The sequence below is a fragment of the Cynoglossus semilaevis genome, chromosome 13, assembly GCF_000523025.1.
Source record: "Cynoglossus semilaevis isolate Cse_v1.0 chromosome 13, Cse_v1.0, whole genome shotgun sequence".
In the NCBI taxonomy this organism is placed as follows: Eukaryota; Metazoa; Chordata; class Actinopteri; order Pleuronectiformes; family Cynoglossidae; genus Cynoglossus; species Cynoglossus semilaevis.
The window spans coordinates 15,878,150-15,891,333 of NC_024319.1; the positions used below are offsets into that span (position 1 = coordinate 15,878,150).

The 13,184-nt window shown below is 40.2% G+C and overlaps 1 protein-coding gene across 2 annotated transcripts; it reads left to right on the top strand.

The window, feature by feature from the left end:
• The first annotated feature begins 1,825 nt into the window (after positions 1–1,825).
• gask1a (golgi associated kinase 1A) lies at positions 1,826–10,619 on the top strand. 2 transcript variants are annotated; one of them, XR_003051516.1, is made up of 5 exons: positions 1,826–2,779; positions 3,504–3,914; positions 8,535–8,674; positions 9,039–9,142; positions 9,360–9,376. XR_003051516.1 is itself a non-coding variant. In XM_008323886.3 (5 exons), the coding sequence occupies exons 1-5, from the start codon at positions 2,087–2,089 to the stop codon at positions 9,562–9,564; spliced, it is 1,536 nt and encodes a 511-aa protein (XP_008322108.1). In that variant the 5' UTR covers positions 1,826–2,086; the 3' UTR covers positions 9,565–10,619. The 2 variants fall into 2 exon arrangements, 1 of the variants encoding a protein (XP_008322108.1); XM_008323886.3 differs by having other exon boundaries at positions 8,535–8,657; positions 9,360–10,619.
• The last annotated feature ends 2,565 nt before the right edge of the window (positions 10,620–13,184 follow it).

Below are 13,184 nucleotides of genomic sequence, written 5' to 3' on the forward strand. Positions count from 1 at the left end.
TAATCTAACTAGGACTGAACAGACTCAGTAACCTCTCTGGCCATGATGTGGCTCACTGTAAATCCCAAAAGTAGAAAATAGATAAGACGTAACTGTGTTTCCTTGTGAAATGTAAGAACATTTGCAAAAAATAAACAAAAATGGGCCAACAGATGGCACATAAAAGTGAGCAAAAAAAAGTCATCAATTTGTCTAAGCGAGAGCTAAATAAAAAATACCCCCAATGATAACTAGAAGTTGCCTTAGAAACAGCTCAGCAGTTGTGAAACAAAAACTACAAAACTGATTAGAGAAAGTTATAACTGTACTGATAATCTGTGTTTTGGTTTCCCTTTAACCTCAATTCAAACAACGTTACTTTTAGCAAAGCAGCTCTGCCTCCAGTCTGCCTCTGCAGCTTCACTTTTGCAGCTACATATTAACATCCATTTCTTATATACGGTCTGTGTCAGTGTGCTCTCGTCATGCTTCTAGTACTTGGATCACACTTCTATTTCTGTCACATCACAAATGATGCTGGTTTCAAACAGAACAGCTGAGCAGATATGTCCATGTGTGTGAGACAGTTTGTGTCTTCTTGTTTTATGTGCATCATGATAAGAATAGAAAAAGACAGGAGCTGGTTGGAGCTGAGGGATTACTTTGTTGGATGTTACAGCCAGTATATGAAGGGACAAAAAGACTGTGTACTGTGGCCCTGCATGCGTGTGTGTGTGTGTGTTAGTCTGCATGTGATTGTTCTCGGTGAAGGTACAGTACATTACTGTCGTTTTTTTATATATAATAATATTATTGTTGCGGGGACTTTGTGCAGGTTCCCACTAAGTGATAAATTATTTAACAGTGGAATAAATAATTTAGAGTGAAGATTAGAATTAAGGTCAGATTAGGGTCATCATAAAAAGAAGTATTGGGGTATGTTATAATAGTTAGTGTAAGGGCTCGGCATGGAGTATGTCTAAATGAAGAAAACACAAAGATGTGTTTTTGTTCTTGGTAAAGCTGTACTGGGGACATTTTCAAGGTTTTTGAATCTGTGTGTGTGTGTGTGTGTGTGTGTGTGTGTGTATGTGTGTGTGTGTGTGTGTGTGTGTATGTGTGTGTATGTGTGTGTATGTACCTCATGAAGACCTTTTTTTTGCCTGTGTGTATGTTTCTGGTAAAACTGTACTTGTGGGGACACACAAAATACTATTGTTGTGGAGATATTTTGCAATTTTTATATACTGGTAATTCAGCTGAACCTTTTGTTGTGGAGATATTTTGCAATTTTTATTTCTTGTGTCAGTGTGTGTGTGTGTATGTGCACACTGGTAATTCAGCTGAACCTTTTGTTGGTGTGTTGTATAAATCTGATTGTGCTCAGAGCTGCAGAAACACCGTGACTGTCACCAGCTTCAGTTCTCCTCTCTGCCTTTCTGCTCTGTCTGGTTCTCCCTATTTCCTTTGTGACCAATAATCACATTCGAATGTCAAACTCACTCTGGTGATTTGACTGCACAGAGCACATGATGTGGTTGGAAACTGTTTCCTTCTTTTCTCTGCTCCTTCCCTCTGTGCAGATTGTAAATTGTGAGTGCGCTGGTTTTCCCACGTGACCCTGCAGCCTTTATTTAACCTCCCATTATTCTGTTTGGAGCAAATGCTTCTGTTTCCCTCCAACGTATAATTCTGCTTTTCTCTTCTGTGTAGGCCTGGCGGGTGTGGTCAAAACTCTGCCGTGCTAAAAAATACCTCCCCCTCCTGTGTCCGTTCTTCATCCTCCTCCTCACCATCTCAGTGATGACCGTCACTCTGCCTTTTCCTTCTCCGCCCAGCGCTCCGCGCTGCCCGGGTCCTGAGTTCTGCAGGGGAGGTCAGATCCAGCTCATATTCCAGGATCCGAGTGAATCTGCCTCCAGCTGCACATGTTGCAGACAGGCTCAGTCAAATCCACAACAGAGAGTGGAAAAGCAGCGCTGCAAAAAAGAAGCAGTCGGTGTCACTTACACCAAATGAACACGACCGAAGGACAAAAACAGAGCAAGAGAAAAGATCCACATCTGTGAACAGACATAAACAGAAAAATGAAAAGACGGCAGGCGCCATGCAGAACCCAGCCCGTCCTCAACATGGTCCTCAGCTCCCACACTTTACAGCCAACAACACTGGACCAAAGCATAGAATTAGGCCGAGCGACCGCAGTGCTGTGGTAAAACACACAGCAGAGACACACATTCGTGCTGAAAGGAGAAAATTCACCACAGCCCAGAATTCTGCTCAGACACAGGCCGTAATAAGTGACAGACAAAGTGCACGCAGACAGACTGGCACAAGGAGGGACACACACGCAAACAGGAATGCAGACACACAACTACACAACAGACATAAAGGTTCAGAACCAGCTGAACATCAGCAGGATGTGGGTAAAAACACACAGGCACCAAATCACTTGGATAGAATCATTCAGGAGCAGCAGGCTGTGAACACACCAAACAGAAATCTTAAAAAACACCAGCATTTCTCTGAAGATCCACTTCACAAGAACACTATGACTAAAGTGGAGGAAGTTGGTGAGTGGGGAGACGGCAGCAGATGTCAAAGGTTAACAGAGCAGGACTTTCCAGGTGATGATAACAGGAGGATCAGGACCAGCCCAGATCCTCAGAATCATCCCTGGTTCAGTCAGGATGACATTGAGAAGATGGAGCTCCTGGCTGGAGGTGAGGTGGAGAGTAAGGCCAGAGTTCCTGCACATGGACGGGTTCTCCAAGTGGCTCTGGAACCTCCACATCTCAAGGTTTGTGAAATGATTACTCATGATTGTAATTAATCACGATAATCAATCAAGTCAAGATAAATTAACATTCTATAGTATGACGAGACATTTCTGTACATGTCTGGATCAGCAGCAGAGGTGTGTGTTACACCTGTTTTTGTTGGTTACTAATCTATATCAGGAAAAAATATGCCAAAGTATAAGTTGAAGGTTTGCTCGATAAAGTTGGTGGACTTTGATCGTTACCCTGGGTTGTTATATTTTAATATTTCCCTCAACGTTATTACATGGTGTAAAGTCTGTGGTAAACTGATGCTGTACGTTGAGCTGAATTTTCAAACAGGAAGTTCTTGGGTGAAATGAACATTTTTCCTGCACTGTGTACAAATAACATACAAATAAATAACGTGGATGGACAGTGGAATGGTTTGATTGACAGTACACATCATTCTGCCTTTGCTGCCCTTTCTGTGAACATTGTAAACAGGTTACTTATGACCAGAAAAGTCTACTAATTAACTAACTGATTTTGGCTGCAGAGTGTGAACTGGGACACAGCTGAATATATCGATTTGCTTGTATTCCTTTAGACTACACTCAGAAGACCTTGCACTTCAACATTGTCCATCCTTTATACTGTTCCATTATTAATGAAACTGACTGACTCTCTCTCTCTCTTTCACTCTCTCTCCTATTATCAGCCATTACTGCCTTAAAATGTCATGTTTGTTTTTTTTCATCTCAGGTGACTGGTTCACCTCAGAAACATCCAGACTCCCCTAAAGAAAGCTGTCAGCAGGGTCACTGTGCCCTAATCAAGCGCACCGATGACTGGTTTGAGGTTTTTGCCTTCCACCTGGACAGAGTGCTGGGACTGAACCGCAGCCTCCCTGCAGTACTTAGGACTTTCCACAGTGAAATTCTCCCATATCGGTTCACCAGTGGGACTCCCAGACCTGTGGTGTGGTGGGACCCAGACATCCAGCACCTCACCGACACAGACAATGATCAGAACTCGGTGCCACTCAGCTGGGTTCAGTATCAGCAGCTGCTGCAGCTCCACTGTGGCAGTGAAGCAGACCTCAGGTCAGAGGCTTGTGTGGGAGTCCACCACTCAGAGTGGGAGAGACTGGCTCTCTTCGACTTTTTATTACAGGTAATGACCGTTTCTATTTTCACTGTTATTATTTGGCAAATTAAGCAAATATGAAGCGATTGAGCTAAGCTTAAGTTAGTTAAAAAAAAGCTTATGCTAATTTAAAGAAAGTTAATGAAAGACAGTTAACTAGAAGATCTGGTAAACTGCAGTGAATCGTTAGAGGACGGTCATGGTTTTGATAAAAAGCTACTCATTTGATACATATTAACTTGAAATTGGTCCAAAGCTCAGTAAAATTATGCCAAAATCCAGCAAAACAAAACAGAAAAATACCACAATATTAGCAATAGCTGAATCTTAGTCTAGTCAGAAGTTTCAAACCCCTGGCTCGCAGGCCACTCTCAGCCCACGAACCCTCCAATCTGGCCCACAAGTAGATGTCCATAATGATTTAATTTAGGTCTTTATTTTTTTAATTTTAAATTGTTCTGTTTGTTTATTCATTAATTGTACTCACTTGCATTGTTTGTATTATATACAGTAGTAGTTACATGATTAAGCAATGTTTTTTTTTTGTATTGGTCATTGAAAACTAATGTGGCCCCCTAGTGAAATTACTGTGGCAGCAGTGGCCCAGTAGACCTCTGGTCTATTAGCTGTACCGCTCTACTGTTGTTGTCACACCTGGACCAGTACTGTAAATGTACTACAGGCTTCGGTCCTTCCTGCAGAATCCTTGTTGTATCTTGTTTCTCCTTCTCTGTGTTGCTCTGCTGACGTCTTCCTGTTTGGCTGCAGCTCACAGTAATCACAGCTGGCCTGCACTAGAAATATCATGTGTGTGTACTGTATGACTGGTGTGCAGCCCATGCAGGGCTGAATCTGAGGCTGCTCTCAGCTCCTCACAGTGAGAAGTCAATCCCTGTAACAGGACTGAGCTCTAATAACCTCCTATTGATCTGCCCAGAGCCGATGAGCGGCTTCTTAACTCTTGTTCCGACCCGTTCCCTCACTGACTCCCTGAGCTCAAATAGAAGAGAGCACAAACACACACACACAGTCTGGTTTTTTTTTTTTCAAATGTGAGGAATTCACTAGGCAATAATGAATACTTTAGCCCTCACACTAACAATACCATTACAAATATATGCCTAATCTTAATCCTAACATATTTCCACATATTACACACTGTACCTTACTGTTGGCCCGCTGCACCGTATGCCAAAACAAATTCCTCGAAGATGAAAACTTACCTGCCAATAAAAACGTTTCTGATTCTGATTCTAACTCCAGTCCAAATCTTAAACCTTGAAATGCCTTCACTCCCATTAGGACCTGAAATACACCCCCACAAACGGCAAATGGTTTCAACAACATGGCGTTTGACCACAAAAATGTCCCCACAAGGATAGCTATACTAGACCACACACACACACACAGCTGTGCAAATCAGCAGTGGAGGACACAGGAACCAACATCAGTACCAGGAACTATACTGTATGTGTCTTTGTCTTATTGGATTTTAAAGTAAATCAAAGTGGCTGGACCAAAAATATATTTTCTGAATTATTAGCTAAAGATGTATGTTTTAAGACAAAGTGATTATTTTTAATAATCCATGTTTTACATGTCCATCAGGGAATTCTGCCTCTGTAGAATTCTGTGGGATGTCAGGGATGTCATTTTTTGTCAAATGTTCTTTCATTTTATGAAAATTTAAAACCTGGAGCATGGGGCAAATTTAAATTTTAAATTTAAAACCTGGAGCATGGGGCAAAGCTTCAATGTTTTAAGTTTATCCAGGACAGGGGAATGTCAGGGCGTGACATTTTAAACAGGTATAAAATTTCCCTGAACATTATGTCTAAAAACAACTTCAGTGACATCTCCTTGTGCTGAGGGATAGTGGTGAGAGGAGTGAGAGACGGTAAATGTCAAAGCTGGTGCAGTAAAGGTCAGCTCTGAGCGTCTTCAGTGCCTTCTCCTGAACCACACCAACGTCCCTGTGCTGCCAGGCTGCAGGGAAAGATCAGAAAAATAACATTTAACAGTCCAGTCTGCTCCGTCTGTCACTGTACATCATGTTGACAACAGCAGTCGGTGCTGCTTCTCCTCCTCTGGGCCTCATCGCTGATGTATTGTATCATAAGGTCATCAACGAATATGAAGTGTAACATAGATGACCTTGCATGATAAGAAAAAAAAATGAGAACGGTGTCAGTGATAAGAGATGGCTGAGAGTCACTCAGTTACTCATGAGAGATGAAGCCAAACTCAGCAACAAGTGTTTGTTTAATTCCAACACAGTTAGTGTGAGAAAAAAGTGAAGGAGAGCACTGGACCCTCGGTGTGACTTTCTTTATCGACATTTATCTGGGCTGCTTTGGTAGTTCACAATCATTTAGTTTGTAGGATCTACATTATAAATATATTTATAGGAAAGAATTATTACGCATAAATTCCATTTATAATGTATAAGGCTCCAAATAGAAGTGTCAAAATGAAATGTATAATAATAACTAGTGGAAATCAATCTTTTTGAAGGAGAAAAGAGTTGGGGTTTTTTTTTCTGAAGTGGTTTCACAAAATCACAGTATGTTTGATGGGCCATTAATGATACAGTGAATGAAAGTGAAAAGAAAATTGGCTTCACATAAGAAGAAGTCTACTAACAGGAAGTTGATCCTCCACATCCTGCAACTGATGGTCTGATTAACAATATGACGAGATCTGAGCAGAGTGAGAGGCGTGTTTTTCACACTCTGTCGTTATTTTTACACATTTAGAAGCAAACACATGACAAGATCTGCCTTCAGGTACACAGTTACATAGTGTGTGTGTGTCTGTGTGTGTGTCTGTAATTGCATGTACATGTGTGTGTGTGTGTGTGTGTGTGTACTGTGCAGTGGAACTCAACCTCCACTCACTTTTCTCTCACCTCGACGTTGCTTTCGGGAGTTTTTCTCACTCTGCTGCCACATTCGTTTCCTCTGCCACAGTGATTTGGACTTGGCTGCAACAGTTTAGTGGAACCTGAGCCAATATTGACTTACACTGCCACCGAACACACACAGGCCTCAGGGAAGGACTGCCGTGGTCAGAGTCCACACCAAATTAAAGTGCAACAAACCGTAAACTGTGTGTGTGTGTGTGTGTGTGTGAGGTCTAATTCACTGATTAAAAAAAATATCAAATGCCAGTGAGTGTACTTAACACAGTGTGGAATGACACAGGAGTAGGGATATAGAATACAGTTGTTATAGGTTCAGGTGCTTAATTCTACATCTGAGGATTTTTACACAGATCTCCGTCACAGCGATATATCCGTATCTGACTCAAACCAATATTAAAATATCTGTAAACAGCAAATGGAATTTCTCCAATCCAGACCTGCAGTAATCAGATTACATTGGCTCTTGTCCCCTCAGAAATGAGCAAACTTGCGTCTTTGTTTTTAGCAGTTAACTTATTGCAAGGAATGTATTTGATAACTTTTACTATAATTTACATAACATTTGATATATCTGTAACTGTATATATATAATATCTGATTGCATTTTTGGGAATTTCTAGAACATGCATTTTGCTAACATTTTCAAAATATCGTTGCAAGTGCAATGAACATTGGCTGACACCTCATAAAACCACCTTTGTACATGTCTTAATAATACTTCCATTTCAGCATTAATGAAATATTGTATTAAAACAGTAAAAAGTATATGGAGTCTATATTAACACTTTTTAAATTTGTCTGATTGTTCATCTGCTGTCTGATTTCTTTCCATTTGAATTTCCTCTTTATACTTCTTAAAGTTTTGGCTCTGATCCCTGTGATTGTTAGTTAATGATGTTTACTTAAACACTTCATTCAGGAATAGGAATATTGACCTTTGTGACCTATGTTTAAAACCCACAAAAAGCTATTTTAATGCGAGCTCTTTAAAACTAGCATTTAGCTTTCATTTGTATTTCTGTGCATTTTTTCATATCAGTACAATGTGCAGACATCAAATATTATAATTGTATTTTTTTATATTTTATTTAGTTAGCATGTATCTGGACCCAACACAAGTTTCTTTGATTGGCTCTTCGCTCTTGACTAACACAGCCATAGACATTTATGGATCAGAACCAGCTCCGTGATGATGAAGTAGCATTCAGGCCTTCAGTCTGACAGCTTATGATTACTCATGACTTGGCTGCAGTTTAGCTTGTGGGACGGTGATTGAATTAAAGCTGAGACTGAGCTCGTCGGAACTTTATTTCAGCACCGAGCTACAAACCTCAAATTTGATTATGATATTGATTTATTTAACGCTCACTAACACTCGGCGGGGTCGAGAGGAATAAGTCGATACTCGTTCCCTCCTTAAGGCAGCGCTGCAGTCATTTTCCACTCCGTACATGAAGTAAGGTGACCAGCTCAGGCTTGTCTGAACTACAGTATCCCCTGGTTCCCAGCTGCCAGGTGTGGCTTTCATACATATATTGAGAAAGAACTGAGAAATTAATTTTAAGATTATAATCAATACTCAGTACGATCATCCTGCTCTTTCTCTTAAACCCTTAAGTTGTCAGGATTCAGCAATGCAGTGGTAGTCAGAAGTGGGAATGTGAAGATTCTCTTTGGGAAATGTTGCTGTTTTCTCATTCATTTTCATTATGTTGTTGGTGCAGGTGAATGACCGTCTGGACAGATACTGCTGTGGTTTCACACCTGATCCCACTGAAGAGTGTGTGGAGAACCTCCTGCAGGCCAAGTGTCGGAACACCAAGGAGCTGCTGCTGGTTCACATCCTGGTCCGTATCATTGACAGGTCTCCACAGCCAATCATCTGCCTTCATTTTACATTATCTCTTGTCTCACCCTTTGTTAGACCCACCATGCTACTGTCCTCAGTCATTTCATCAATCTGCTCTGAAGTCTGAACTTGGCAGCTGTCTCCATTTGTCCAACATCCACTACTTAATTATAATCATTATAATTTTACTGTTTCAATCTTTTTAACCACCGGATTAGATTTAAACTTTCTGAAACCCTCAACACCTTGGATCAACTCTGTGCTCTTCAAGGCTCTGGTGACGTTTCTTGAGTTTTGTGTGACATCACTATGCAGACGACCACTGTGGCCAGTCCTGATGAGGGTCTTTATACATCTCTGTGTGACTGTGTGTGTTTAGGTGAGAAAGGCTGACCCTTCCAGACTGGTGTTCATCGACAACGCAGGCAGACCACGGCAGTCAGCTGACAATCTCAACTTCCGGCTGGTGGAAGGGATCCACGAGTAAGTATCAAACTTACTGTAGGTTTAAAAAAAGTGTAATAAATCAAGTGTAATATTTGGTAGAAAATTCAGTGTATTTATGGACGTTTGATAAAAAGTCCTTTCCAGCATCATGTTTCATTAGATTTAGTTTATGCAGAAATATCAACTGCTCCTTTAAAATTCTACATCTGTTCAAAGCTGGAAAATCAACTCTGAATCATAACTTCTTTGTCAGGTTTCCAGAGAAGGCTGTGTCCGTGCTCCGCTCAGGGTGTCTGGAGAGTCTTCTTCTACGCTCCCTATACACAGACGGGCAATTCTGGGCCAGTCGGGGTGGAGTCGGTGGACTCAGGCCTCTCATAGAAACGGTGGAGCTCAGAGGGAAGATTCTCCTACAGCACATCAGAGACCGAAAACTGCAGCTGAAGAGAGACCTGTGAATGAACTTCACTGTCATAAAGCATGGATTAATCTGCAGTGGAACTAGAAAGGAAAGATTACAAACAGTATTTACACTGAAATGGAAAAAATGCAACAGAAAAGATTCAAAACAAATCCTAAGAAATGTGATCTGTGGTGAGTTATGAAGTTTCTAAGCTGGGAAGTATAATGTTTTCCTTTTCTTGTTGCAGTCTTTCATGCTTGCCTGCAGCCAATTGGAGACTTTGGACTACTGAGCGACCAGTATTGGTCTGTGCAATTGACTGCTAACAACTTTCTGTTGTGGTTAGCATGCTACCCAACCCTAGCTTTATGAGAGTGCCATTAGTCTCATTTATACACTTTTTTATGAAAATAAAAGGAACAGTTTGAGGAACAGTGAGTGCTAACAGTTTAGCATAAACGCTAAACTCACAAACCCACAAGTTTAGCAGTGGCTGTTTTACAGTTTTAGGCAAGTACACAGCACAAATACATGGTTGCCAGGTATTATGATTAACCACAATGACTACTATTGGAACCATTCAAATATCTGGTGAAGTTAAAATGAGTAGAAAACACAACAGTAGAGTGCATTTTTTAGAAATCATTTTGTCTGCATTAAAGTGGAATAACTTCAATTCCATATATATCTTCTTTGCACTTGTTTGTTTGGTTTGTTTGTTTTTTGCATACAACAAATGTGGTAATGAGGTAATTTTTTGTAATCAAATGGCTTTGTCCATTTCTTAAACCTGGCCTGTGAATTAGCACTGCAGATACTGTGTATGAAAAGAGAACTACTCTTCTCATTCTTTAGCTCTTCGATCATTTATCTGCTATCAAATGCCCTTAAAACTGTCAAAGTATTAATTTCCACCTCATTACCTGTTAAAGTGAGAAACAACAAATTATTCTAAAACTCTTATTCTCCAGAGTCTGTGTCATTTCTGGAGAAAAGAAAAGGCTACAAACTGACTGAGCTGGCCTGATGTGAATATCTGCTTTATGAGATAAGTGTTTCATCTTTGAATAGCAGGGATTAAACTCGGCTGTCAACAAACAGCTCCTGGAACTCATTGTGTGAAAGCTTTTTGATAAACGAAAATGGTCTGTTTCTTTTTCATATTTCTCTTTGAGTGCTTGTCCTTCTAATTTCCAGAGTAGCAGCAAAAAACAAAAACAAAAAAAACAAACAACAAAAAAGCTTCTCCTGGAAACTGAGCTGAGGCTTTAAAGTGACATCTTGCTAAAGATCTATTGTCACTTCACCCTAACCCTAACCTAAACTTATTTCTATATCTGGATTTTGTGAATAGCAATGATATTGCTGGGTGGAGTTATTATGGGTTTCCTGAATTATTATTCCACTCATGTCGGGGTCTCACGGATTAGGGCCAGTCTCTGTCTCCCTGTTTCATCATGGCTCTAATGAGGGATGACTTCAGGGTTTCATCGTGTCTTTATCACCACTTCATATCTTCTATAATTGATTTTTAGATGGTTTTTCATCCGTCAACCCAGGCTTTAGATCGTATAATATCCCAGATCATGTTCTCTCTGACATTCAAGAGCAGTAGTCATGCATATATGTACTGTATATCATTTATGGAGTGCAGACCTGGCTAAATTATTAGCAAATGTTCTAGAAACTAACCATAGGTTGTGCATAGAATGGCTTAAAATAGAATAGGCATAAAGTTGTTGGACTGAGCTACAGTGTCAATCAGAAGAAATATAGAAAAAATAGCTTTAGCTTGCCAAAACAAAGAGAAACGTGTTCATGTTAACTATCTAGGAATGTAACAAACATTAGCACAGCATTAAAATTGCTAAAATATAACAAGAATTGATGTATAAATTATTTCACCTAAAAGGAAATGTAACCTTTGTTTTTTTTCTTCCCTAGTCCAGGATCCAGAAAGAAATCCAACACTTGGTATAAGAATGGCTTTGTCATAACTTGTAGTCCCTAATGGGTTCAGTGGTCAAGATTCCAAGTCGACAAGCTGTGTGCCAGGTAAATCCAGCGAGGGGGATTATGTTGATATGGTTAGGATCAGGCGTCTTCATGAGCTGTCTACATAAATGGTCGTCACTGCAGTGTTTTGCAATGACTGTGTAGAACCTGTGCGTCAGAGCAGGAGAAATAAAGTGGAGCAGACAGCAAAGATAGAGAAGATCAAAGCATGTATTCATAGCAGCTTTCATCACGGAGGAGTGGAGAGGCCTGTTGTTGAGAGATTCAGCCTTTATGAAGAGCATCAAAGCTGTCACACGAGCATGTAGCAGAAAAAGAGAAGGACAAGAGATTCTTTAGTCATTATTCGGAATAAAAACACGTTTGAAATCGATTCATATTGTAACCAACATGTTAGCTCTAACACTGTATACTGGATTGGAATCTTTGTTGATGATTCTGCAGTTTGGCCTTAGTAATTGATCGGCTGACCTTTGACCTGTCCTAACCCTGGCTATTTTTCTCCCCACTGTCATCAGAGACCACTTCTTCATGGAGCTTGTCTAACCCACAGCAGCCAATGTGGCAATAATGTTAAATTACTGTGATGACAGCTGCACGCCGCCTGCAATTACAAGAATGTTTACACATTTTATTCTTGTGCCCTTAGGCAGAGAATCAGGATGTTTTTACAGCGGCTTGTGAATAGAGAGCCGCAGCAGAGTTTTATTTGCTTCTCAGTTTCTAATCGTGGTGCAGAAGAAGAAGTGGTAAGTAGAGAGAGGTCGCACCCTTGTGCCTCAGCCGTTTCTCTAATTCCCCTTTTTATTTTCTGTTCTCTTTGAGTCATCTGTGAAATCAACAATATATCACATCCAAATGCTCATTTTGAATCTGGCAGCTGGAGTAATAAGATGGGAGACAACCAGACACTTCATGATGAAGCTGTTTTTGTTTAACCTCTCTGAAAAATGTTAGAGCCGACATAAAGGCATTGGGTATTCTGCCTTGAGCTGTTTATGAATCTGGGTATTTATTGTTCAATTTAGCACTGTGACCAATGGGAAATGGTCATAAAATATAGGAAGCAGGATTTTTTATTTAAAAAAAGTAGACTTTACACAGAGTATATTTGTACCTCCAGTTTACACTGCCAGTATAGAAAACTAAATTTTAAAGGTGTTTACAGTTTTGGTTAACAGTACCAAAAGTAATGAAAGTAGTAAAGTGTTTACAGTTTTAGTTAACAGTACCAAAAGTAATGAAAGTAAAAAAGTATTTTTCTTCTTCTCTTTTTTATTTATTTTTTTATTTATGGCAAACTTTTGGCCACACACCTTGTTCTATACTCCAAATCCCCCCACCTAAAAGTGGCATGTTTAATTATATTCAAATAACCATACACACACACACACACACATATATATCCTAACTTTATTTTTTAAGTAAAATGCCAGCTTCTTCACATCCTCACATCTTTATTGTATGGTACTACACCACTTTAAAGAGCACTCCCTAGTGGCAGGTCGTGGACCCCACCTATGGAATCCCTTTCCTATGGCCATTTGTTTTGACTTGTTGTCAAATAGCCAGTAGCAAATAGAAAACACTGAAGGGCAGACGTGTCTTAGCCAATAGAATGGCTCGTCACCTAAATTCTGCCTGGACACGAAAGCTTGC